Here is a 22,814-nt window from a genome sequence, read left to right on the forward strand (position 1 = left end):
CAAACAAACAAGAATTAAGACTATTTCCTACAGAGTGCTATTCCTTTTGACCTATGTCATACTTCTAGGAGGCTCTTGGGCCATAAACTTCTAGGAGGCTCTTGGGCCATAAACTTTCTTGGTGACTGTGTGAAGAACCGGAGGTTGAGCCGAGAGTAGGCGGGCGGGGCTTGAGAGGTGGGGCCAGGCCAAAGGGCCTCTCACTTTGGAGCTTCTCCATTCAGTCAGCTCTTCCGGAACATCCAAGGCAAGACTGGCACCCAGTGCGCAGCAGGTGAGGGACTGGCAATGACTGGTAGGCTTTGGGGGGTGAAGGTGACAGAAGAGTCCTGGCTCTGTCAGCCTGATCTTTCCAGATTGTGAGACTAACCCAATAGTATTCTTGGGTCTCCAGTGGAGGGGTCCTGCTCAGTTTTCCCTGGGGCAAGACAGACTGGGATGGTTTGGGATGGTTTGGGGCAGGGCTGAGGCCTGGGAGTGGAGGTGTGTGTGTCTGACAGAGTACTGAGAGATGCAAGGCAATCTTGGGAGACATGGAGGTAAATGTAAGGGCCAGAGGAAGAGCATGGACGGAGGGTCATAGGGCAGGTCCCAGGCAAGAGAAAAAGTGAGACAGAAACAGGGAGAGAGGGAGCGGACAGTGGACCAAATGTGAGATGGCAACGGGGGCAACTGAGAGCTGGGTAACAGGAAGGCCAAGGAGGAAGGAAGGCCCAAATGGAGCAATCTACTCTCCCGGCTGCGGAACATGGTTCAGAAAGCCCCCAACAAAGGCAGGAACAAAGCGAGGTTCCAGGTTCCCCTTGGACTAACTCAGCTGGAGAAGAACCCCCCTACCCCCAGGTACCCATCTTGCCTGACTCTTCAGACTCCCATATTGGTTTGGGGGAGAGGGTGAGGCTGCTCCTCACTGCGGTCACAGCCACATCCTGCAGATCAGGGGAGGGGGAAGTAAGAAGCAAAACAACCAGAACAACCATAGGCAAAGACCACGGCGAGAGCACCCTGGACATTTGCAGCTGATGGGTCACCAGGAGGGTCCCAGCTCAGGCAGAAGACTTAGACCGCTAGTGCTGCCGGCGCCGCTGAGGTGCTTGCTTCTCACGCTTCCTTGGTGTGCTTCGACAGCCTTGCCAGCATTCCAGGGAAGGAAGTTTCTTTGGATTATTTGGTTTGAAGCCCCTTTTTATCATTTGCTAGTGACTTTGGCCAAGTTGCTTAATTTCACTTGGCTTCAGTTTTCTCATTGTAAAATGGGGATGTCTATCTTACAAAGGGTTGGGAAGACTGAGATAATTCACATAAAGCACTTGGCACATAATAGGTTCTCAATACATGTTAGTTATTATTTTTATCAAGACTCCCGAGGCCCCATATTTCTCACTTATTTAAAGGCAGTATATCACACTGGTGGACATGGGCTTTTGGAGTTAGAAAAACAGTAGTGTTTGACCTTGGGTAAATGATTTAATTAAGCCTCCGTTTGCTCAGCTATAAACAGGGATAGAAATACCTTACCTCACAGATATATGGCACATGGTCAGTGTCCAAAATGGTAGCTGGGAGAATTCTTAGCCAGGTAAGCCTTACCTTCTCCACTGTAGCAGAAATACCTGCTTCTCCTTAAAACTTAACTTGAGGTGGGCTAGCCTCGTGTGTGTGCCCTCATTCCTCCAGCCAAAGCTATTCTGCTCCTCTAGGCTGCCTTAGGGATCAAGATTTCTTACAGCCCTGGCTGCTTTGGCTCAGTGGACAGAGTATCAGCCTGCAGACTGAAGGGTCCCAGGTTCGATTCCAGTCAAGGGCACATTCCTGGGTTGGGGACTTGACCCCCAGTCTGGGGTGTGCAGGGAGTAGCCTATCAATGATTCTCATCATTGATGTTTCTCTCTCCCCCTCTCCCTTCCTCTCTGAAATCAATAAAAATACATTTAAAAACAAAAAAATATTTCTTACAGTAGTAAAGGAAAAAAATAGGAACAAGGCATGGGGGGGGAGGGGATCTGACAAGCAAAGATGCTGATGAGATAGAAACCAAATAAGAGACAGAAAGGAGAAAAGCTATTTCTCTCTTTCTAAGGAAGCCTGTGGCCTTTCTTCTGACTGACCGCATACCCCGCCCCCACCTCCTTCTCCAGGAGCCATGGAGTCCTTCAGCTCAAAGAGTCTGGCACTGCAAGCGGAGAAGAAGCTACTGAGTAAGATGGCAGGTCGGTCTGTGGCTCATCTCTTCATCGACGAGACAAGCAGCGAGGTGCTAGATGAGCTCTACCGTGTGTCCAAAGAGTACACGCAAAGCCGGCCCCAGGCCCAGCGGGTCATCAAGGACCTCATCAAGGTGGCTGTCAAGGTGGCCGTGCTGCACCGCAGTGGGTGCTTTGGCCCCAGTGAGCTGGCCCTGGCTGCCAGTTTTCGCCAAAAACTGCGGCAGGGCGCCATGACGGCGCTCAGCTTTGGCGAGGTGGACTTCACTTTCGAGGCCGCGGTGCTGGCCAGCCTGCTGACCGAGTGCCGGGACATACTGCTGGCGCTGGTGCAGCACCACCTCACGCCCAAGTCACACGGCCGCATCCGCCACGTGTTCGATCACTTCTCTGACCCAGGCCTGCTCACGGCCCTCTACGGGCCTGACTTCACTCAGCACCTCGGCAAGATCTGTGATGGGCTCAGGAAGTTGCTGGATGAGGGAAAACTCTGAACCCAGCACATTCCACCTTGATCTTGACTAATGGCTGGCTGAGAACTGGCTGAGAACGCAACAGACAATGAATGGGCTTTCTAACTGCTCATCTGCGCTAACGCTTTTCAGTCCTCAGGCTTCAGTCTTCCCCAAGAGTGCTTTTGACTCCAACCCCCCACCCCCAAATGACTGGAGGAGAAGAAGCAATGAGGCCTCTCTCCCACTCCAGCCCCTGGGCAGGAAACAAAGCGGCCTGAAAAGAGGAAGTGAAATTTGGATCTCTTATTTCCTCCATAAGGGATGTTTGAAACAGGGAAGCCCCTTCCCCTGTGAACCCCTCTGGGGACACTAAACACAGAGGGGGGAAGGGGTCGCTTTGAGACATCCTAGACCTGCAGTTCTAGGCAGAGCCAGGACAGACACCAGAGGCTCCGTTCCAGAGTACAGGAAGAGGGTAGGGGAGTCTCACAGGGGAAATAAAACTACTGAAACATGCACAGGGCTCAGTGTTTAATCTCTCTAGTTTCAGTTTCTTATATCTTATGATCATCATGATGGTATATAAACACCACTTATCTCACCACTCGCCTTTCCACACAGGAGACTCAGGCGTATTTCAGTATCATTGGGGTTCCCTTGCCTACGTCTGTTTAAAAACTGTACCACAGATCAGTGCTACAAATTGCAAATAAATATTCAGTGAGGAGGAAGGCATACAGCGACAGGCTCTGATGGGGAGGGAGTATAACAAATAGGAACTGTTTGTGATACTCCCACAACTGTTCTCCTCTTCGAGCTCCAAGGCAATTCTTCTTCCATCCCTTAGCCGCACACAGGCTGAAGAGAGGTGCAGGTTAGAAGGTGAATTGAATAGTTCCGGTACCTACATCACTGTTTTTTTCCTCAGAGAGAGTTGTGAAAGAGTTGTAGTGAACTGGTTAGTCAAGACTAAACCCAAATTCTTTACTTTGAGGGTCAGCTCACTGATTGCCCCATCCTTAATAACATGCTTGGCTAAAAAGGTGGGCAGCCAGCAGTTACTGGCTCACTGTTCCTGGGTTTCCCTCACACCATGGCTATAAAAATCCCATTTTTCAGCTAAGAGTGGGAAAGAACAAAATACAGCAAATAAATATTACTTCAATATAGCACCAAATAAATTAGGTAACATAGTTGGAGATGGGGAAGAAGTTAGGCCTGAGGGAGTCACCTGCCTCCTGTTCTAAGGCCAAGGAATGGTGAAAGGGATGGGAAAGGCAGCAGGGATGTAAAAAGAACCTTTGAATCTAAAGGACAACTCTAGATTCAACCCAAGAACTGAGAAGGGGTCTATTCCCCACCCCCTACTCTTGCCAATAAAACTGCCTCAGGCCAAGGAGCTCTAGATGAAACATGAGGCTGGGCAGGAGGGAGGGAGGTGGGCTGGGAAGCCATGTTCTTGAGCCTCACCTCAGGCTCCTCTCCCCCTCAAGTTGCTCCTTCACCATCTTGCTTCTCTCAATCAGTTCTGGAGACATCAGAGTTTGAAGATTTCATCCTCCTGGTCCCGAAGTGTCTGGATTCGAGAGGTCCGGGTCAGTGGCACGGGACCTAGGACTGCTCGTTGCTGCACCCGAGGGGAGCTGCGGTGATGACCTGACTCCTCCCCAGGTACCCTGCAAACGAGGAAAGGGGAGAAAGAGTGACAGGTCCAGGGAAGAACCTGAGAATAGGCCAAGTGATGAGGTACATGGGAAGCTGTCCTCCTTTCCTAATACATCCAAGCTGGTCTAGATGGAGTCTCAATGCCTTCCTGATAAATCCTACTCCTGCTCCTTCATGGATCATCAAAGCAGTAAGAACAGTCAACTATTTTACTCCAGTGAGAACACAAAATCCTGTCCCACTGCCTCTACCCATTCCAGCAGCCATTGGCCCTGCTCATTGTCTTGGGGCCACTGGAGGAAAGGATTCCCCTTGCTTCTGCGGACACTGTGCTTACTTACTTGTGTATCTGGTAAGGTAAGGCTAGAAGAATGGAGAATTCTGTGAAGGGGCTTAAAAGGAACCATTAAGACTCACCCACTTTCCCCTTTTCTCAGCTTCTGGGCAGCAGCCTTCTTTGACAGGCTGATCTGTGAATCAAGCTTCTTAAGGAAATCAGAGGCAGAGAGGTCATGGATGGGAGTGGGGGGTTCCTGGCCAGGTGTGGAAAGGACTTCGCCATTGGCACGTCCTGAACCTGTTTCCTGTTTCTTCCTTTCAGCTGAGTGTGGCCAAACTTCAGCCTTACTTGGCTGCATCTCTTCCTCTCCATCTTTCTCTTCCTCAGAATCCAAACCATTGAACAGGTCTCTGGGCTCTGTCAGGATGGGGATGTAGAGGGTTTTCTTCAGGAAGATGGAGTCATTAGTATAAAGGCGGTTTGCACGTTTAATCTGTTCCATCTTAAAAAAAATAGTCACCACAATTAATGACAGTAATAAAGATAAATGTTATATTTGTATAGCATTTAATGCCTTTAGAAGTGATTGTGTAGCCGTGGTGTGTGTGGCTCAGTTGGCTGGAGGGTCACAGGTTCAATCCCTGGTCGGGGCACATACAGTAGGCAGCCCATCAATGTTTCTCTCACACCAATGTTTCTCTCCCCATTTCTCCTCCTCTCCCTTCCTCTCTCTCTAAAATCAATGAAAAACATATTCTTAGGAAAGGATTACATATATCTTTTAAAAGGATTGTACAGAGTCTTATCTCTTATCAAGAGACCCAATAGCAACCAAGCTAAAGTACAAGGGGCTCATCTTAGTCCTATTTTATTATTTATTTATTTATTTATTTATTTATTTATTTATTTATTTTATATTTCTTTATTGATTTCAGAGAGGAAGGAAGAGGGAGAGAGAGATAGAAACATCAGTGATGAGAGAGAATCATTGATTGGCTGCCTCCTGCACGCCCCCTACTGGGGATCGAGCCCGCAACCCAGGCATGTGCCCTTGGCCAGAATCGAACCTGGGAACCTTCAGTCCGCAGGCCTACACTCTATCCACTGGGCCAAACTGGCTAGGGCTTAGTCCTATTTTATTGATCAGTGGTTTTCATGCCTTTTGGTCATTGGACCCTTTTACATTTTTAAAAATTATTGAGGAAAGCCCTGCCTGAGTGGCTCTGTTGGTTGGAGCATCGTCCTGTTCACCAAAACGTTGCGGGTTCAATTTCAGTTCAGGGAATATACCTAGGTTGCGAATTCAACCCCAGATTGGGGCACATACCAGACGCAGTCCATCAGTGTTTCTCTCTCCCTCAATAAATATATCCTTGGGTGAGGATTTAAAAAAATTATTGAGGAAAAAAGCTTTTCTTTATGTGGATGATAGCTATCAATATTTAAGGTATTATAAATTAAAACTGAAAAAGTTTATGCCCTAGCTGCTTTGGCTCAGTGTATAGAGCATCAGCCTGTGGACTGAAGGGTCCCAGGTTCAATTCTGGCCAAGGGGCACGTACCTTGACCTCGGTTGCAGGATCCTGGCCCTGGTTGGGGGCATATGGGAGGCAACCAATTGATGTGTCTCTCTCACATCAGTGTTTCTCTTTGTCTCTCTCTTCCCTTCCACTCTCTAAAAAGAAAAACTGAAAACGTTTAAGAACATGTATTTATTTAAAAATAATAAACCCATCACATGTTAACATAAATATTTTAAGAAAAATAACTATATTTTCCAAAACAACAAAAATGTAGCAAGGAGAGGCACTGTTTTACCTTTTTGCAAATCACCTTAATATCTGACTTAATAGAATACAACAGGATTCTCATACCTGTCTCTACATTCAATCTCTTTAAATATCACATGATGTAGCCTCTTTTTTTAAACTCAGTTTTTAAATTTAATTAAAACTGTATCTCAACAGTTTCAGCTAGTTGTATATACTGTTCCTAACTGATTACAATAAAATGAAATTCCCCTGATTCACATGTGATGTAACCTCTTGAAAACAGTACACTCATGAGAATGAGAATGAGAATGAAAAAGGCAAATAAAATCTCATTATTACTATGAAAACAGTTTTGACCTTGTGGATCCCTGAAGGATGTCAGGGACCCCTAAGGGTCCCTGGATGAAGGAACTGAGGCTCAGGGAGATTAAGTTACTTGCCTAAGATTATCTAGCAAATTAATGACAGAGCTAGGGCCCTTTTACTCCTCCTGGGAATATTCCACACTACAATATTAATTCCACTGACCAAATATTTACTTAGTACCTACTTATTTATCACTGAACATGGTGACTGGCATCACCATCTATCTACCTGCCTCCCAAGGTAGAAATATCAATGTCACCCCTTAAGTCATACTTTTCTTTCATCACCCATACCCACGAGGTCAACAAAAGTGCTGCAAAACTCTCTCATATCTGGTTTAATCTTCAGTCTTCTGCCATCACTTTAGAACAACTCTTAATACTTCTCATCTGAGTACTGAAAGTTTAATTGGTCTTTCTACTCATCCTTCACCTTGCTGACATCTATCTTTCTTCTTCTTCTTTTTAAGAGAGGGAGGAAGGGAGAGAGACAGAAATATCAATGTGAGAGAGATACATCGATTGGTTGCCTCCCACAGGTGCCTCCACCAGGGATCAGGCCCGAAACGTAGGTATGTGTCCTGACTGGGAATCAAACCAGAGACCTTCTGGTGCACAGGATGGCACTCCAATCAACTGAGCCACATCAGCCAGGGCACATCTATCTTTCTCAAAAAATTAATCTGATCAATTCATTACCCTACTTAGAAATTTCCTCTGGCTCCTCACTGGCTCAGTTGAAATACAAATTAGCATTCAAGGGCATCCTCAATCTAGCCCCCATAATGTCTAGCTTCATCTCTCTTCTTCTGCCACCTATATATTTTGCCATCCTGAACTTCTCATTTTTCTTTGAATCCTATATAATAAAGAGCTAATATGCTAATTAGATTGGATGGCGGAATGACCTTCCAGAATGACCAGTGGGCACAGCCGCAAGGCAGCCAGGGCTTCGATGGCCGAGCCCCTTGCATGAATTTCATGCACGAATTTCATGCATCGGGTCTTTAGTATATCATGATCTTTCACACTTTTGTGTCTTTATCTGCCTGAAAGGCTTCTCCACTATCCCCTTCTCTGCCTGAAAAATTTCTACTTATCAATTCTCACTTCTTTTGCGTTACCTTCCTTAGGCCTCCCATACTGTAAGTATTGTTGTAATAATGCCTGCCCTATTATATTGTTATTCACCTCTTTGCATATTGCTCAAACTCTGTGAGTCCTTTAAAGGTAGGAATAGTGACTTGCTGTCTCTGTATCTCTAAGGTGCTCCTCAACATCACATAAACTTGGCACACAGCAGAGGCTCATTAATGCTTTATGATTAAACAAACTATATCATAAAATAGAGAAATCACAGACACATTATGTCAGTATTTTATCATCAGAGGCCAGGCAGCCAGTTGTACTAAAAATTCATTCCATATTGGCATCAATTTAGGAAATCATATTTCTTATGTCTGTCAAATATCTAAGCTGTTTCTACCCTGGGGGAAAACTTCTATAAAAACTTGACTAATAAAATCTTATGCTTAAAAATAAAACCAGATTAATCTGAACAATAAAAAAAGTTAAAATTGGCTTATAGTTCTGTACTTTTACTTTGCCAAGTGCTTTGATGACATTAATTTAAAAAAAATACTTTTATTTATTTCAGAGAGGGAGAGGGAGAGATAGAAATATCAATGATGAGAGAGATTCATTTATCAGCTGCCTCCTGCATGCCCCCTACTGGGTATCAAGCCCGAAACCTGGGCATGATAATCAATAAATATATTTAAAAAAACAAAAACAAAAGAATGGAATATGTCCTCTTATATGGTACTTCTAGGAAATAACAAAAGCCACAGAAAATTTACAGTAATATAATATCTTAGAGCTAGAAGGGACCTATGACATTATCTAGGAAAAATAAAAAATAATTGCATCAGCCCAACCAGTGTGGCTCAGTGGCTGAGCATTGACCTAGGACCCAGGAGATCAAGATTCGATTCCCGGTTAGGGCACATGACGACTCCTCTGGGCCGGGTAACATATGCCATTATTTTTTATTTTATTAAAAAATATATATCTTCTTTATTGATTTCAGAGAGGAAGGGAGAGGGAGAGGGAGAGAGAGATAGAAACATCAATGATGAGGAAGAATCATTGATAGGCTGCCTCCCGTACACCCCACACTGGGGATTGAGTTCACAACCCAGGCATGTGCCCTGAACTGTAACCTGCTGGTTCATAGGCAGATGCTCAATCACTGAGCCATGAGCCATTCTTAAAAATGGATGTAACCGCCCAGCTGGCCTGGCTCAGTGGTTGAGCATCGACCTATGAACCAGGAGGTCATGGTCAGGGCACAAGCCCAGGTTTTGGGCTGGATTCCCCAGTGTGGGGTGTGCAGATGGCAGCCGATAGAAGATTCTCTCTCATCATTGATGTTTCTATCTCTCTCTCTCCCTTCCTTTTTGAAATCAATACAAATATATTAAAAAAAAAAAAAAAAAGGATGTAACCAAGGCCAAAGCCCAGAGGAATCCTAAGCCATCAAGCCAGTCTTTTAGAAAGGCCATTAGAATCTAGTTAGTTTAACAGAGCAGTACAGAGTGAGGATTTTTGAATGAGATGACCCCTGTCCTAATTCTAGCTCTACTAATTAGACTAGCTGTGTAATCTATGGCAAGTTATCTCCCTAAGACTCAGTTTCCTTGTCTTTAAATGGAAATAGTTACACCTATCTACTTAATAAAGTCTTATGGAGATCATACAAGATAACTTTTAAAGCTTGGCACATACTACGTGTTCTTTACATGATACATAGGTAACAACTTAGTCGATTATCATTGTTTAATACATCTTCCTCATTTGACAAATGGTGAGGAAACTGAGGACCCAGACAGAGGAAGTGACTTATGCAGTCACTCAGCTAGTAAGCAGCAGAAGGAGGCCAGAACCTGGACTTCTTCAGTAGACCAAAGGGCTTTTCTGTACTCAAAAAGGTACAGGCCTGTAAGAAAACCTCAATAAATAAATGTTGATAACACTAGAAGCACAGTTCCCCTCTCTGCACAGCTCCTGAGTCTTTGATGGTAGAGAGGGGCTGCTCAGTACTTTCATATCGACTTCCTTTGTTTAGATCATGATGTCTACTTGAAATGTTCACTTTCCTGAACTTCCAGTCTCCATATGTGGAAATCTTAGCCATACTTTCATTTATTAAAAAACAATCTGCCTATGCCCTAACTGGTTTGGCTCAGTGGATAGAGCGTCGGCCTGCAGACTGAAGGGTCCCAGGTTCGATTCCGGTCAAGGGCATGTACCTTGGTTGCGGGCACATCCCCAGTAGGAGGTGTGCAGGAGGCAGCTGATTGATGTTTCTCTCTCATCGATGTTTCTAACTCTCTATCCCTCTCCCTTCCTCTCTGTAAAAATCAATAAAATATATTAAAAAAAAACAAAAAACAAACAAAAAAAAACAACAATCTGCCTGGCTGGTGTGGCTCAGTGGTTGAGCACTGACCCATGTACCAAGAGGTGGCCGGTTTGATTCCTGGTCAGGGCACATGCCCGCATTGTGGGCTCTATCCCCGGTAGGGAGTGTGCAGGAGGCAGCCAATTGATGTTTCTCTCTCATCGATATTTCTCTCTCTCTTTCCATCTCCCTTCCTCTCTTTCTAAAATCAATAAAAACATCAAACAAATAAACAGAAAACAATCTATTAAGCTTTATGTGTTGGGGACTATGCCAGATAGAGATATAAAACTGAAAGAAGGCCCTGGCTGGGTAGCTCAGTTGGTTAGAGCATCATCTCAATACACCAAAATCGTGGGTTCAACCCTAGTCAGGGCACATAAAAGAATCAACCAGTGAATGCATAAACAAGTGGAACAACAACAGTGATGTTTCTCTCTCTCTCTCTCCTTTCCTCTCTCTCTCTAAAACAAACAAATAAACAATTTTTTTTGAAGGGAAAATCATTCTTAAAGGAGAATATAGGCTACTGGAAAGAAAAAGATGTAAAAGGTATAAACAATTGGATTACGTAGGTTTGTAAAGAGAAGCACAGAGGAAGGAATTAGTAAGCCTTTCAAGGCCTTTCATGATGGCTCCCTTGAAATCTGCACTGATGTCTTACTCCCTTCCAGATAAATTTTTTTTCTAATTTTCCATCCTTTGTTAATACCTCTACAAACTCACCACATTCTCACCTACTATCATTATTTGTCCCTGTTCATTTCTCACTAGACTGTAAATTATATTAGGACAACAACTATGCATTTTATTTATATTTGAACCTCCCAGAATGGCTGCCAGAGTGCTTTAAACCTACCAAGCATAAAAATGTTGCCTACATTCAACAGGATATGGGGGAAAAAATAAAACCCTCATCATCTTTAGTGCAGTATATTTTTACACCTAGCGCATATTCCCTATGCATGACCTGAAATGCTTGGTGTAGAGAGTACCTTGGAAAGAAGAAGGTAGAGCACTGAGGAGGAAAAAAGAACAAGGAGAGATTGGCACTTTAGGAACTTAGAACTAAAAACCAGCTCCCCACGATTTGCTGTAAATTTTTAATCACTCTCAAACAGTTTCTATGTGGCTATCAGTACAGACTTTATAATCAGACAGACGTTTGAATTTCCACTAATGCTCATTAGTTATTTGACCTTAAGTCAAACTGGTGAACCAATCTAAGTCTCAGTTTCTTCATTTGTAAAAAGGGGACAAGAACTGTGTGTTCATAGGGATGTGAGGATCAAATGGGCTAATGTATATAAAGCCCCTAGCATAGTGACTCGCATGATAAAAGGGAGCTGCTCCTCTCCACTAAGATAGTTTGGACAGGATTTGTTCCAACCAGACAGTGCAAATGGGAAAACAAACAAAAACACAAAAGTGGATCAGACAACACAACACAATTAGGAAAATTTCAGAGGAAATAGCCTAGAAGGGCCACTACATTGTCCTGAGGAATAAATCTCTTCCAACTGGTTGTCCAGTCCCAATCCTGGAAGACTCACCGTCACCCCGTATTTGAGTGCTAGTCCAGCCAGGGTGTCTCCGGGCGCCAGCTGATGCTCCAGGCGTCTTTCCCTCACTGGGGAGCAGGTAGACTGCACCAGGCTTCCGTAAGAACGAGCCCGGCTGCCTTGAAGCAGCCCTGACCCCCCGAGGGGGTCTTGTCTAGAGGGAGAAGCCATCTCCTCAACCTGCCGGCAGCTGGGGTTGCAACTGCCGGACGGACGCCCGGGTAAGTGACCGATAGTGACAGGCCCGGGGACTGGGAACGGATATCCAGGAGATTCCTTTCCCTTTCTGTCTTCTCTCCCAAGTCACCCGTCTCCCTGGCACTACGCACCCCGCTCCACTCTCGCTTATCCTCCCTCCAGGCGCCTTTCCCACAAATCTGTACTCTCGCGTATTCAGTCCCTGAGTCTCTCTCCTTACACACCCCTCCGACTTTCGACCCTCTACAACTCGCGACGTTGACCTTTGACCTTTGACCCCTAGGCACTTTCCTCAATGTTCCGTTCAGTTTGCCTCCAGGTCTGGCAGCCCGTTCTCCCGGGGCCCTTTATACCCCGGCTCCGCCCCGTCTCTAGGTTGGTCCGCTAGGGTCTGGAACAAATCAGGCCCCCCAGGTGGGCTGTCGCCGCCGACAAAGCGCGTGATGATTGGGAGAGTTTGAAGTACACTTTCCACTCAGAGATCCTCAAAGGCCCACTCCGCATCAGATGAGTCACCCCCTCAAATTCGGGCTCCACATCTATCTCTCCAAATGCCTCGAATATGACAAGATGCAAGGGCCGGGACCCAGCTGGAAGGCAAGTTCTTTGAAAAAAGACTTCATTTCCCAAAAAGCTCCGCGTCTGCGGGGTCGCAGGGGACCATAGGAAATGCAGTCCTCCTCGGTGGGCTGGAGGCGGGCTTTCAGGATCGCGCAGTGCATGCCTGGAAGCCGTCCCCGGAAGTAAGAAGGCCAAACGGGAAGAGACCAGACGGAAAAGAGACGCCCCACTCTTGCTACGGTGGCCTGAGAGGAGTGGCGAAGTCTGTGCAATAGAATTTATTATTTCTAGGACTCACAGTTGTGATGTCTTTCAAGAGAGAGGGGGATGACTGGAGTCAACTCAATGTGCTCAAAGTAAGCGCGAGAGGGGAGCGTCGAGAGCAGCTTCCGCTGCCCTTTGAAGGCCGTGAAGGGGTTGTTTTGTTGCTCTGGCAACAGATGGGGATTGGGGGTTGGGGGGCGGGGAGTCAGGGTTACTAGTCTTGGGTTACTAGTCCTGGGTTGTGACCCCTTCTTCGCTCTGTGATCTCTGTTCTCTCCATGGTCTTTAGTCCATTTGAGTCCCTGTCCCTGTCATCTCTCCCCCGCCCCCCCCCCAACTTCCTCCTATCCCGCTGATCTTTCCGGACTTCTTTCCCTTCTCTTTGCAGAAGCGAAGAGTTGGGGACCTGCTGGCCAGTTATATACCAGAGGACGAGGCGCTGATGCTACGGGATGGACGGTGAGGGAGGGCGAGAGTAGATCAAGCCTGAGGGTTCTGTGATTAGAGGCTCAATAAACTTTTGTGTGTGTGTGCTTGAAAATAGTCAATTTTATTACCTTTGCAATTAAAATATTTTATGTTTATTTTTTGTATGAAACTGATCATGCAAAGTATTGATTAAGCATGAAGTCAGGAATCAATTAATTTATTTTAGTTTGTTGCATTAGTAACTCCCAACACTTAAAGTGAGAGAGAAAATAAAAGTTACCGGTAGTAGTGAAACCAACATCTAGCTCTACATTCCTTCTTGGGAATATGGGGGGCTCAATAAACTTTTGTTACTGAGGAGAGCGGGAGGATCTAGGGTTTTTTGGTGGGGAGTGAGAGCAGGGATGTGGGTGGTGGAGATTAGGATAGTTGGGAGTTGGGCTTTGGAAAGGACTGCTAGGATAGGGTGGGACCTCAGGCAGAGACCCGCTCCCCAAGGATTATTTATCTGCTCTCTCCTCTCCAGCTTTGCTTGTGCCATATGTCCCCACCGACCTGTACTGGACACCCTGACCATGCTGACTGCCCACCGTGCAGGCAAGAAACATCTATCCAGTAAGTTTGTCAGAAGACAGGGGATGGAGAATAAACCCTTAAGCCCTGGCCAGGTGGCTCTGTTGGTTGGAATGTCCCCTGTATACCAAAAGGTTCTGGGTTCCATTCCCTGTCATACCTAGTAGGTTTCAGGTTTGATCCCAGGTGTGTTTGTGAGGCAACTGATCTGTGTTTCTCTCTCACATCAATGTTTTTGGTTTTTTTCCTCTCTCTTTCCCTTCCTCTCTCTCTCTCTCTCTCTCTTTTTCTAAAGGAAGGTCAGATCCTCCAGTAAGGATTATATATATATATATATATATATGTTTAAAAGTAATAAAGTGTGGCCCTGACCGGTTTGGCTCAGTGGATAGAGCATCGGCTTGCGGACTCAAGGGTCCCAGGTTCGATTCCGGTCAAGGGCATGTACCTTGGTTGCGGGCACATCCCCAGTGGGGGGTGTGCAGGAGGCAGCTGATCGATGTTTCTCTCTCATCGATGTTTCTAGCTCTCTATCCCTCTCCCTTCCTCTCTGTAAAAAATCAATAAAATATATTAAAAAAAAAAAGTAATAAAGTGTGTGCAGATTACTCAAGGTGCTTTGCTTTTAATTCTCTTGCTTTTATCCTCAGGCCTGCAGCTTTTCTATGGCAAGAAGCAGTCAGGAAAAGGAATAGAGCAGAATCCAAGACAGCAGAATGAATTGGAGAGGGAAGAGACCAAAGGAGAGGTAATCAAGAGATGGAAGTGTGTGTTCCCAGGGAGCACCATACGGCATAACTTAGGCTTGAAGGGCTTTGGCTTCTAGAAAGAAGCTCTGACTCTGTTTTCCATCTCCATACCAGGCTCCTCTGTTAACCCAGACTCGACTTATCACCCAGAATGCTCTGCACAGAGCTCCTCACTATAACAGTTGCTGTCGCCGAAAGTACAGGTCTGTGGGGTGGGAAAGTCCGATAGGGAGGGATAAATGAAGATAGATGGTTCTTTTTTTTTAAAATTTTTATCACCATTTATCCCTATATACCCTCTTTCACCTCCACCTACCCTCCTCCCCCTGCTATCACCACACTGTTGTCCATGTCAATGAGTTCTTTTTTTTTTCTTTTGTGCTCAGTCACCCTTCCCACCCCACTTCAGCTCACCACCCCTCAAACCCCCATAGATGGTTCTTAAGTGATTGTTTTCCAAATTGTATTCTCAGGAACACTAGTGTTCAGGAGATGTTAACCGGTATTTCAGGGGAAAGAATTTTGTAATTTATAAAAAAGTTTGGGGGAAAATAGTATGGGATATCACACTTTGTCAAATTACAAAATAGGATATTTTTTTAAAATATATATTTTATTGATTTTTTTACAGAGAGGAAGGGAGAGGAATAGAGAGTTAGAAAAATCGATGAGAGGGAAGCATTGATCAGCTGTCTCCTGTATACCCCCTACTGGGGATGTGCCTGCAACCAAGGTACATGCCCTTGACCGGAATCGAACCTGGGACCCTTCAGTCCAAAGGCCAATGCTCTATCCAGTGAGCCAAACCGGCTGCGGCCAAAGTAGGATACTTTTTAAAAAGTTAAATCTTTATTGTTGAAAATATTACATATGTCCCCTTTTCTACCCTATTGACCCCATCTAGCCCACCTCCGCCCCTTGCCCCAGGCCTTCACTACCCTATTATCTGTGTCCATGGGTTATACATATATGTATACAAGTTATGTGGTTGATCTCTTCCTACCCCAAAGTAGGATACTTTTGAAGAATAGGGATCTACAAAGTCTTAAGATAAAAACTTAAATATTTTTAATCTAGCTTTTCCTAAATTCATTTGATTGCAAAAGCCTTTCTATGAAGGACATATTAATATCTTCTTCTTTTTTTTTTTCAATCCCCACTGGAGGATATTTTTCCATTGATTTTTAGAAAGAGTGGAAGGGTGGGGGAGAGACACATAGAAACATCAATGCAAGAAGGACACATCAACTGGTTGCCTCCCACATGTGCCCTGGCCAGGGCCAGGGATGGAGCCTGTAACTGAGGTACATGCCCTTGACTGGAATGGAACCCGGGACCCTTCAGCCCACAGGCCAATGCTCTATCTACTGAGCCAAACATACAAGGGCCACATGAATGTCTTGATGAACACAATTTAGGAAACACTGCTTCAAGGGGTTGGGAGTCACAGGAGAAATGGCCCTTCCCTTGACTGCTTTGACAGATTTTGATTCTTCTCTACCCAGGCCAGAAGCTCCTCGTCCCTCTATCTCACCTTCCCCTCTGCTACCCCCAGAGGTTGAACTCCAAAGTGAGAAGCCCAGTAGGGACCCTGAGCCGGGGGCAGGCCCACAGGCTAAGGAGTCAGCAGCTGTCTCATCCCCTGCACCTATGAGCCCCACGAGAAGACGAGCCCTGGATCATTACCTCACTCTTCGAAGGTGAGTATGCAGAATCACTCTTCCTTTTTTCCTATGACCCTCCTCTTTTCAAACCTTCTAAATTGTTTCCTATCCCACTGACTTAATAAACCTTTCCTGACCAATTCTGTTTTCTCTGATGTTTCTAGCTCTGGATGGATTCCAGATGGACGAGGTCGATGGGTAAAAGATGAGAATGTTGAGTTTGATTCTGATGAGGAGGAACCTCCTGATCTCCCCTTAGACTGATACTCTCTTTCCCCATTAAATTCACAAATAAACTATAGCAGGCGCTGGAAGCCTAACTTTCCTCACATCTGGTTCCTTGTCCCACTTCAGGATTTCAGAGGTGTTCGTTCTCAGTCCAGCCAATCCTTCCCTGCAATGTACACAGCTGCCCATACTTCTAACCCCTCCCCCACCTTCTACCAAAGTCATGCCAAGCGTCAGCTGCACGGAGCCCGGTGCCCTATTAATAAGTCTGTCAGAAGAGGTCTTTGCCCTTCATGTTGTCTGCCTTCTTCACTACCCCACTCAAAATCCTTTCCTCCTTCAAATCACATGAGGTTGTGGGTAGAACTGGGGCGGGGGAGATGTCTGGTCACATCTGGAAACAGGGCTGAGGCTAAGTGTCCTGTGAAAGTAGAAGAGACTAAAGGCATTAGCAGGGTGATGGGGAACACCAAGGGAGGGAGCTCCCCCACCTCTTCCTAGTAACTTAACCTCCCTGCCTGTTGATCCCCAGAGTATAAATAATCCCCAGATGAACTGGCAGTAACCCTTGGGGGTTAGCGCCAAGATTTCCACCCCAAAGCCCAAGGAAGGAGGCAGGCAGAGTGGACAGAAGGACCTTTATTTACAGGAAAGGGGAACAGATGAGGATTTTAGCATTCAGGGCTCCCAGCTCTTGATGGTAAAGGCAAAGGTAGTGTTATCTCTTTTTTTGCTGGCGACCTGTAAAGGAGGAAGAGTAAACACAAGTTTTGTTTCACCTCTTGCTTTCTGCAAAGGTGGTCTCCCTTCCCGCTTCTTGACTACACTTGTAAAGAGGTAATGCCTTAGGCCACCAAACATGCCCATATCATATTAATAAAACAAAATAAAAAATGGTAACAAAAATACTATGTTTCCACAGAGGTATGTCTACCTTCCTTTCTACTCTACAGGTATATATTTGGGGCAGGGGGACTTCTCTATCTACTTTCTGACCACTTATGGGATTTGCACTGCACATGTGAATATCACTTTGGCAGCATCCCCGGCTGTTAGTCACTAAGTCAGCTTTTAGGACTATCCGCCAGCTTTTTTACCTATTGACCCTTCCCCCCAACACCAAGTCTGTAGTTACTCACGTAGTTCATTGTTCCGGGTCACGGCTTGGGCTGCCCGAGCTCGTGGCCCTTGCTGTGTAAAATGGTAGCCAAAGCGGACAATGGAGGGACACTGTTCGAGCACGGTGGCCATCTCCATCTCCACTGCATCACCAGGCCACTGGCGCTGGGGGAGGGAGAGATGAAAGTTGTCAGCACCCTCTCTGGGTTGTTCACTGTTCCAGATCACCCACCCTATGGGAGGTCAAGGAGGCTTGTTTCTCCAGCGTGGGAGAGGTGATCAGGTGAGATCCTGACCCAGTGGCTGCCTCAGGGAGGACACTTAGTAAGTATTAGCTGAATGCAAAGCCCAAGGGAAGGGATTGCTGACCTGGTTGTCTACACGGAGCTCAGTGAGCGTGGCATTTTCCCGAACTGCCTTCAGCACAGCCATGAGCCCTGTGCTGCTAATGAAGTTGGATTCAATGTTCAGGCTCTGGAGGCTACGATTCTCACGCAACATGTCAGCCACCGCCTGGGTAGTAGGGACTTGGGTTAGGATTAGGGGACAGTTTCACAGATGACTGAGGAGAGAAAGAACAGGAGCAAGAGGGAAACACAGCTCTTTGAGACCAGTCCTTGAGGAGCTGTAGGTGGGGCCAGGGGGTGACAGAAGTAAGGGAGGTTAAGTGTGCAGTGGAGTTGGGGGTAGCAGAGAGGGTTTGGCTCTTTGGGAAGATAAGGATTGCAGACTGTGAGCTGTAGGAATGAGGGTAGGAGTCCCCATCAGGGCTACCCTAAGAGAGCGTGATGGGAATAGCACTCTCAGCACAACCCTTGATGACAGCCTTGCCAGGAATGCATGTCATGTTATGGGGAGAGGGCTAGGGATGTCAACCAGCCTTACATTGGCAATGGGGTCACCACTCTTCGTGGCCACCAGACTGAAGCTCCGGACATGGGTATTTGTCTTCATGGCCTCACACAGTTCAGTTAGCATGGGTATTGGGATGTCCTGTCAGAGGGGAACAGGAGGAGATGGTGGGCTAAGGAACTCCCATGTCAGCAGTTATCCCAGTTTTATTATTTGGAGGATGGGGGTCAAATACCTTTATATTATTGAGGTTCACCTCCTCCAGTTCCTTGTCATTGCTTCGAACACTCTTTAATATCTCCTCAATATTTGTGGGATTTGGGGGCTCATCTGGCACTGGCTTATACTTGTCAGGCTGCACTACACCTGTGGGTGAAGGCAGGAAGGAAACCCTATATACCCTGCAACCTCCTCCCTGTTGGTTCTCTTTTTTTTTTTTTTTTTTTTAAAATATATTTTATTGATATTTTACAGAGAGGAAGGGAGAGGGATAGAGAGTTAGAAACATCGATGAGAGAGAAACATCGATCAGCTGCCTCCTGCACACCTCCTACCGGGGATGTGCCTGCAACCAAGGTACATGCCCTTGACCGGAATCGAACCCGGGACCCTTCAGTCCGCAGGCCGATGCTCTATCCACTGAGCCAAACCGGTTTCGGCTGTTGGTTCTCTTATCACTTATGCACATGTCTTCTTCCCAATTCACCTGTCTCGTCCTTTGCTACCTTTCCTCAGACTCTGGGACTGCCTGCCACGAGCCCTGGGAGCCATGCTCCCCGACATACTTACTACTAATGCCTTCGGTGTTGCAGATTTCCCCACTACAGATGGCATCATAGTATTGCTTGTTGCTCATCAGTGTGTACATGCCCAGAATTGCTGGAAAGAGGAAACGGGGGGATAAGGAATGAGAAGGGATGTTTCCAAGCCACCCCTCTCATCTCATTCTGAATCTGTTGAATTTTTTAAGCCTGACCTCTTACACTCTTCCAAAGAGGTTCCCCCTCCCTTGGCCCCAGGGGTCCCTTCCGTAAATTGCTTGAGGCAGTAGTTTTTAAAATATTGAGACTGGGCTAACGAAGGTCCCTAAGGAGCCACTAGAGGTTGAGGGAGTCTGTCAGACTTCTGCCTGTTTTCAGCCAGAATAGTTCCACTTTTATTTGCTTTATAATCCCTGTAAAATTGCCCTTGAGATATTTTAACATATTAAATTTAAAAATGAATGAATAATGTAAACAAGCAAGAAAAATTAAAAACCACTACTTGAGGTTTTTCAAACATCCATGTCCTGGTTCAGGCCTTCCCCACTAATCCCATGCCATGAATAGGAACCCCTGCCCCTGATCTTCCCACTCTCCTCAACTTCCCACAGTTGCCTACCTGCAATATCACACATTTCAGCATCTGTGGCATTGGCCAGTGCCTGCTCCAGCTCAGGCTCCAGAGTGATCTGCTCCTGTGCTGGAATTTCCCTTTTGGGTTGAATATATGGTTTCCCTGATGGGAAGGGGAAGGATAGTTCATTAGAGGGCTAAGATCCAGGCCTCCAGCTTCCTTTTCTTTCCAGGAGATTTCAGAATGTTGGGTCACTAGGGGACACTGGAAAGCCTGAATCCTCTTCAAGCTCAGGACTCCTGCGTCTTTTATAACAGCTGAAGCGGGCAAGCTGGCATGCAGGTATCAGGGCAGTAGAGTCCCCAAGCAGCTAGGAGCTGGCAGGTGAGAGGGAAGCTGGAAGGGGGACATGTGAGAGACAGCCATTTGGGTTCCGGGAGGCATGGATGTTAGGGTCTCCATACCCTTCTTCTCGCCTGTGAAGGGCACCAAGTCATCACGCTCTTTGACCTCTAGTGCCTGCTGCTCCAGGTACTGCAAAAGGGCCTCTCGGTCCAGTGGCCCTGTTGGGCTCTTCTTCGTCTGGTCACGTTGTCTTAGTCCAGCTGGCAGGAGCAGGTTCTTAGGGATGAGTTTTGGGGAGCAAGTCAGACTTCCCTCTGACCTGGGGCACCTCCAGGGCTCCCTAAAACATCTCCAGACACATTTTCTTGGCCTTCCTGGGACTTTCCAAAGGTATCCCTGGTCTCAGCCACCCCAGGGCCCTGTAGCCTTCCCCAAATGCCTGGGGATTGCCCCTGGTTCCTTGTGCTAGAGCCCCTACCTCAGGGTCCATCTCCTGTAGCTCGCAGTCCAGCTGCTCTAGCTCCTCGGGGCTCAAGGTCCTTAGGATCTCATCTTCATCAATGTCTCTGTATTTCTCCAGTTCCTTCAGATACGATGACATGATGGCCCCCACCCCCTCCCCACAGTGTGGCACTCACAGAGCCTGGGGAACATGAGCAAAGTGGTTGGACAGTGGAAAGACACACATGGACAAACACAGTAGGGACATAGACCAGCTAGGGAGCAAAACCATGAACTGGATGCCTTAAGGTTAGAAATCTAGTTGAGCATGGGAAGATGGGGAAGGTTAGGTTGTTTAGTTAGAACCAGAGCCTCCTTCTTGCTGCTTCCTCAGCTTCCAGCCACTCTGGAGGAGGATCCAGGCTTCCAGGCTGGATTTGTCTTCAAAATATGATGGAAAATCCTGGCAGCATCCCTCCCTTATTACCTCGCCCATTGGACCTCTTGACCTACTACAGCTGCTCAACAGTTGGCTCCAGGCCCAGTTCCTATTGAAAGGAGTTGGGGGGGCAGAAAGCTTCAGGGATATTTCTCCTCTCCTCTCTATAATGCAGTCTTTTTCTTAAACTGGTTTAAGAAAGCAAGGTTTTTTTGGGGGAAAGTTCTTACCCCACCCTCATTTCTTCTTTTATTGTAAGGGATCAAGATTTCACTGTTTGCTAAAACTCTAAATCCTAAGGGAAAGCAAGGGTGCAGAGAAGCTGGGGAGCAGGAGCGCGTACTTCCAGGTTGGGGGAAGGGTGGTATGTTCTCGGAGGAGGGGCTGAGTCCCCATAATTTGTCCCTGGCTTTGGACAGGAAGGTGACACCAGACCAGTGGGTGGGAAATGCTTTCTAAATGGGAGTTTCTTTAAAAATAGTGGAAGGGTTAAACTTGCACAATCTTTTCAATATAAAAATTACACAAAAGCTACACATACACACCATGCTTAATATGAAAGAGCCAGAAAGTGTGATACTTACATTGACAATGTAAACTACAGTTAAGGAATATGACGGACAGTGGCAGAAACATACACTGAGTGACAGAGACAGAGATACACTTTGTATTATTCCCAATAGGAGCCACTCTTCCCATCTCCCACCAGGCTCTGATCCATAAGCCCCTGCATTCCCACCTACCAGTCCTGAAGGCCACTTCCCTCACCTCCCCTTCTGTCCGTCAGTCTGTGTTCTACTGGAGCACTGTCCCTGCGGCAGGAGGAGTCCAGGAGTCCAGTGCCCGGGTGCCGGGGGAAAGGGTGGGGGAACAGTGAGCTCAGCATTTTATTATTTTAGCTCTGGCCAGGTGGGGGGTAGTGGGAGATCACATATACACAGCCCCCATACTCTGCCCAGCCCTGAGAGCCTCTAGTGGCCACTAACAGCCATGACACTTCCTCCTCTCCTACAAGCCTAGGTCCTAGAAACTGGAGTTCTAAGAGAATCAGGTAGTTCCTACTTATTTGGTGCCTGCAATATTCAAAGCAGTGACTATAAGGTGATATAAAGGTGAGTATAAGGATTTTGTTTTGGTGTCTAATTTTTTTAAAATATTTTTTTATTGATTTCAGAGAGGGAGATAGAAACATCAGTGAGAGAATCATTGATTGGCTGCCTCCTGCACGCCCCCTACTGGGGGGGATCAAGCCCACAACCCGGGCATGTGCCCTTGGCCAGAATCGAACCTGGGACCCTTCAGTCCGCAGGCCAACGCTCTATCCACTGAGCCACCAGCTAGGACTTTGTGTCTAATTTTAAGATGTTTATAATCTAGTTGGAGGAATGAATACAATTTAAAAAGGGCGGCTGGGTAGCTCAGGTGGTTAAGAGCATTGTCCTGATACACCAAGGTTGCAGGCTCGATCCCAAGAATCAACTAAAGATCCACTATTGGAAAGTGAACAAAAAGTAAAATAAATAAAAACAAATGAACTTTATCAGAATAAAAGGAAAATAGAATCAACTAACAAATGCATAAATAAGTGGAACAACAAATTAAAACAAACACACAATGTCCTGACTGGTTTGGCTCAGTGGATGGAGCATCGGCCTACAGACTGAAGGGTCCCAGGTTCGATTCCAGTCAAGGGCACGTACCTTGGTTGCGGGCACATCCCCTGTAGGGGGTGTGCAGGAGGCAGCTGATTGATGTTTCTCTCTCATCAATGTTTCTAACTCTCTATCCCTCTCCCTTCCTCTCTCTGTAAAAAATAAAAAACAAAACAAAAAAACAACCACACACAAACAA

General features: G+C 46.3%; 4 protein-coding genes across 18 annotated transcripts; 2 read left to right on the top strand and 2 right to left on the bottom strand.

Moving 5' to 3' along the window:
• The first annotated feature begins 228 nt into the window (after positions 1 to 228).
• TNFAIP8L2 (TNF alpha induced protein 8 like 2) lies at positions 229 to 3,182 on the top strand. The gene is made up of 2 exons (XM_080648948.1): positions 229 to 274; positions 2,139 to 3,182. The coding sequence occupies exon 2, from the start codon at positions 2,144 to 2,146 to the stop codon at positions 2,696 to 2,698; it is 555 nt and encodes a 184-aa protein (XP_080505074.1). The 5' UTR covers positions 229 to 274; positions 2,139 to 2,143; the 3' UTR covers positions 2,699 to 3,182.
• On the bottom strand, positions 3,175 to 12,375 carry LYSMD1 (LysM domain containing 1). 3 transcript variants are annotated; one of them, XR_013959476.1, is made up of 4 exons: positions 11,758 to 11,937; positions 4,742 to 5,106; positions 4,130 to 4,335; positions 3,175 to 3,517 (listed from the first exon to the last, which is right to left on the bottom strand). XR_013959476.1 is itself a non-coding variant. In XM_080648947.1 (3 exons), the coding sequence occupies exons 1-3, from the start codon at positions 11,935 to 11,937 to the stop codon at positions 4,197 to 4,199; spliced, it is 684 nt and encodes a 227-aa protein (XP_080505073.1). In that variant the 5' UTR covers positions 11,938 to 12,375; the 3' UTR covers positions 3,175 to 4,196. The 3 variants fall into 3 exon arrangements, 1 of the variants encoding a protein (XP_080505073.1); XR_013959477.1 differs by having other exon boundaries at positions 3,176 to 3,571; XM_080648947.1 differs by having other exon boundaries at positions 3,175 to 4,335; positions 11,758 to 12,375.
• On the top strand, positions 11,735 to 17,352 carry SCNM1 (sodium channel modifier 1). 4 transcript variants are annotated; one of them, XM_080648946.1, is made up of 9 exons: positions 11,735 to 11,987; positions 12,444 to 12,561; positions 12,817 to 12,881; positions 13,178 to 13,248; positions 13,745 to 13,833; positions 14,442 to 14,539; positions 14,655 to 14,743; positions 16,046 to 16,240; positions 16,369 to 17,352. In XM_080648946.1, exons 3-9 carry the CDS (start codon positions 12,831 to 12,833, stop codon positions 16,466 to 16,468), a joined length of 693 nt encoding a protein of 230 aa, XP_080505072.1. In that variant the 5' UTR covers positions 11,735 to 11,987; positions 12,444 to 12,561; positions 12,817 to 12,830; the 3' UTR covers positions 16,469 to 17,352. The 4 variants fall into 4 exon arrangements, with proteins under 4 accessions (XP_080505072.1, XP_080505071.1, XP_080505069.1 ...); XM_080648945.1 differs by having other exon boundaries at positions 11,834 to 11,987; positions 12,340 to 12,561; XM_080648944.1 differs by having other exon boundaries at positions 11,908 to 11,987; positions 12,273 to 12,561.
• TMOD4 (tropomodulin 4) lies at positions 17,054 to 21,883 on the bottom strand. Of its 10 annotated transcripts, none has more exons than XM_080648941.1 (12): positions 21,732 to 21,774; positions 21,548 to 21,602; positions 21,012 to 21,072; positions 20,562 to 20,666; positions 20,203 to 20,359; positions 19,784 to 19,900; positions 19,193 to 19,282; positions 18,639 to 18,769; positions 18,437 to 18,544; positions 17,921 to 18,064; positions 17,572 to 17,716; positions 17,054 to 17,173 (listed from the first exon to the last, which is right to left on the bottom strand). In XM_080648941.1, coding segments are annotated over exons 2-12 (1,083 nt in total). In that variant the 5' UTR covers positions 21,550 to 21,602; positions 21,732 to 21,774; the 3' UTR covers positions 17,054 to 17,150. The 10 variants fall into 10 exon arrangements, with proteins under 10 accessions (XP_080505067.1, XP_080505065.1, XP_080505063.1 ...); XM_080648939.1 differs by having other exon boundaries at positions 20,562 to 20,726; XM_080648937.1 differs by having other exon boundaries at positions 20,562 to 20,726; positions 21,707 to 21,774.
• Positions 21,884 to 22,814: the final 931 nt, after the last annotated feature.

The sequence above is a fragment of the Plecotus auritus genome (genome assembly GCF_963455305.1).
Source record: "Plecotus auritus genome assembly, chromosome: 12".
In the NCBI taxonomy this organism is placed as follows: Eukaryota; Metazoa; Chordata; class Mammalia; order Chiroptera; family Vespertilionidae; genus Plecotus; species Plecotus auritus.

Excerpts from the sequence above, each read along its gene's own strand:
- TMOD4 (XM_080648933.1), bottom strand. The coding sequence starts at position 21,849 with ATGCTGAGCTCACTGTTCCCCCACCCTTTCCCCCGGCACCCGGGCACT. Across the intron at positions 19,283-19,783 it reads TGAAATGTGTGATATTGCAG|CAATTCTGGGCATGTACACA; the intron begins GTAGGCAACTGT and ends TCCTCTTTCCAG. Across the intron at positions 18,065-18,436 it reads GTGGTGACCCCATTGCCAAT|GCGGTGGCTGACATGTTGCG; the intron begins GTAAGGCTGGTT and ends CCTACTACCCAG.
- SCNM1 (XM_080648946.1), top strand. The coding sequence starts at position 12,831 with ATGTCTTTCAAGAGAGAGGGGGATGACTGGAGTCAACTCAATGTGCTC. Across the intron at positions 12,882-13,177 it reads GTCAACTCAATGTGCTCAAA|AAGCGAAGAGTTGGGGACCT; the intron begins GTAAGCGCGAGA and ends TTCTCTTTGCAG. Across the intron at positions 13,834-14,441 it reads AGGCAAGAAACATCTATCCA|GCCTGCAGCTTTTCTATGGC; the intron begins GTAAGTTTGTCA and ends TTTTATCCTCAG.
- LYSMD1 (XM_080648947.1), bottom strand. The coding sequence starts at position 11,937 with ATGGCTTCTCCCTCTAGACAAGACCCCCTCGGGGGGTCAGGGCTGCTT. Across the intron at positions 5,107-11,757 it reads CACTCAAATACGGGGTGACG|ATGGAACAGATTAAACGTGC; the intron begins GTGAGTCTTCCA and ends ATTTTTTTTAAG. Across the intron at positions 4,336-4,741 it reads CTGAGAAAAGGGGAAAGTGG|GGTACCTGGGGAGGAGTCAG; the intron begins GTGAGTCTTAAT and ends CCTCGTTTGCAG.
- TNFAIP8L2 (XM_080648948.1), top strand. The coding sequence starts at position 2,144 with ATGGAGTCCTTCAGCTCAAAGAGTCTGGCACTGCAAGCGGAGAAGAAG.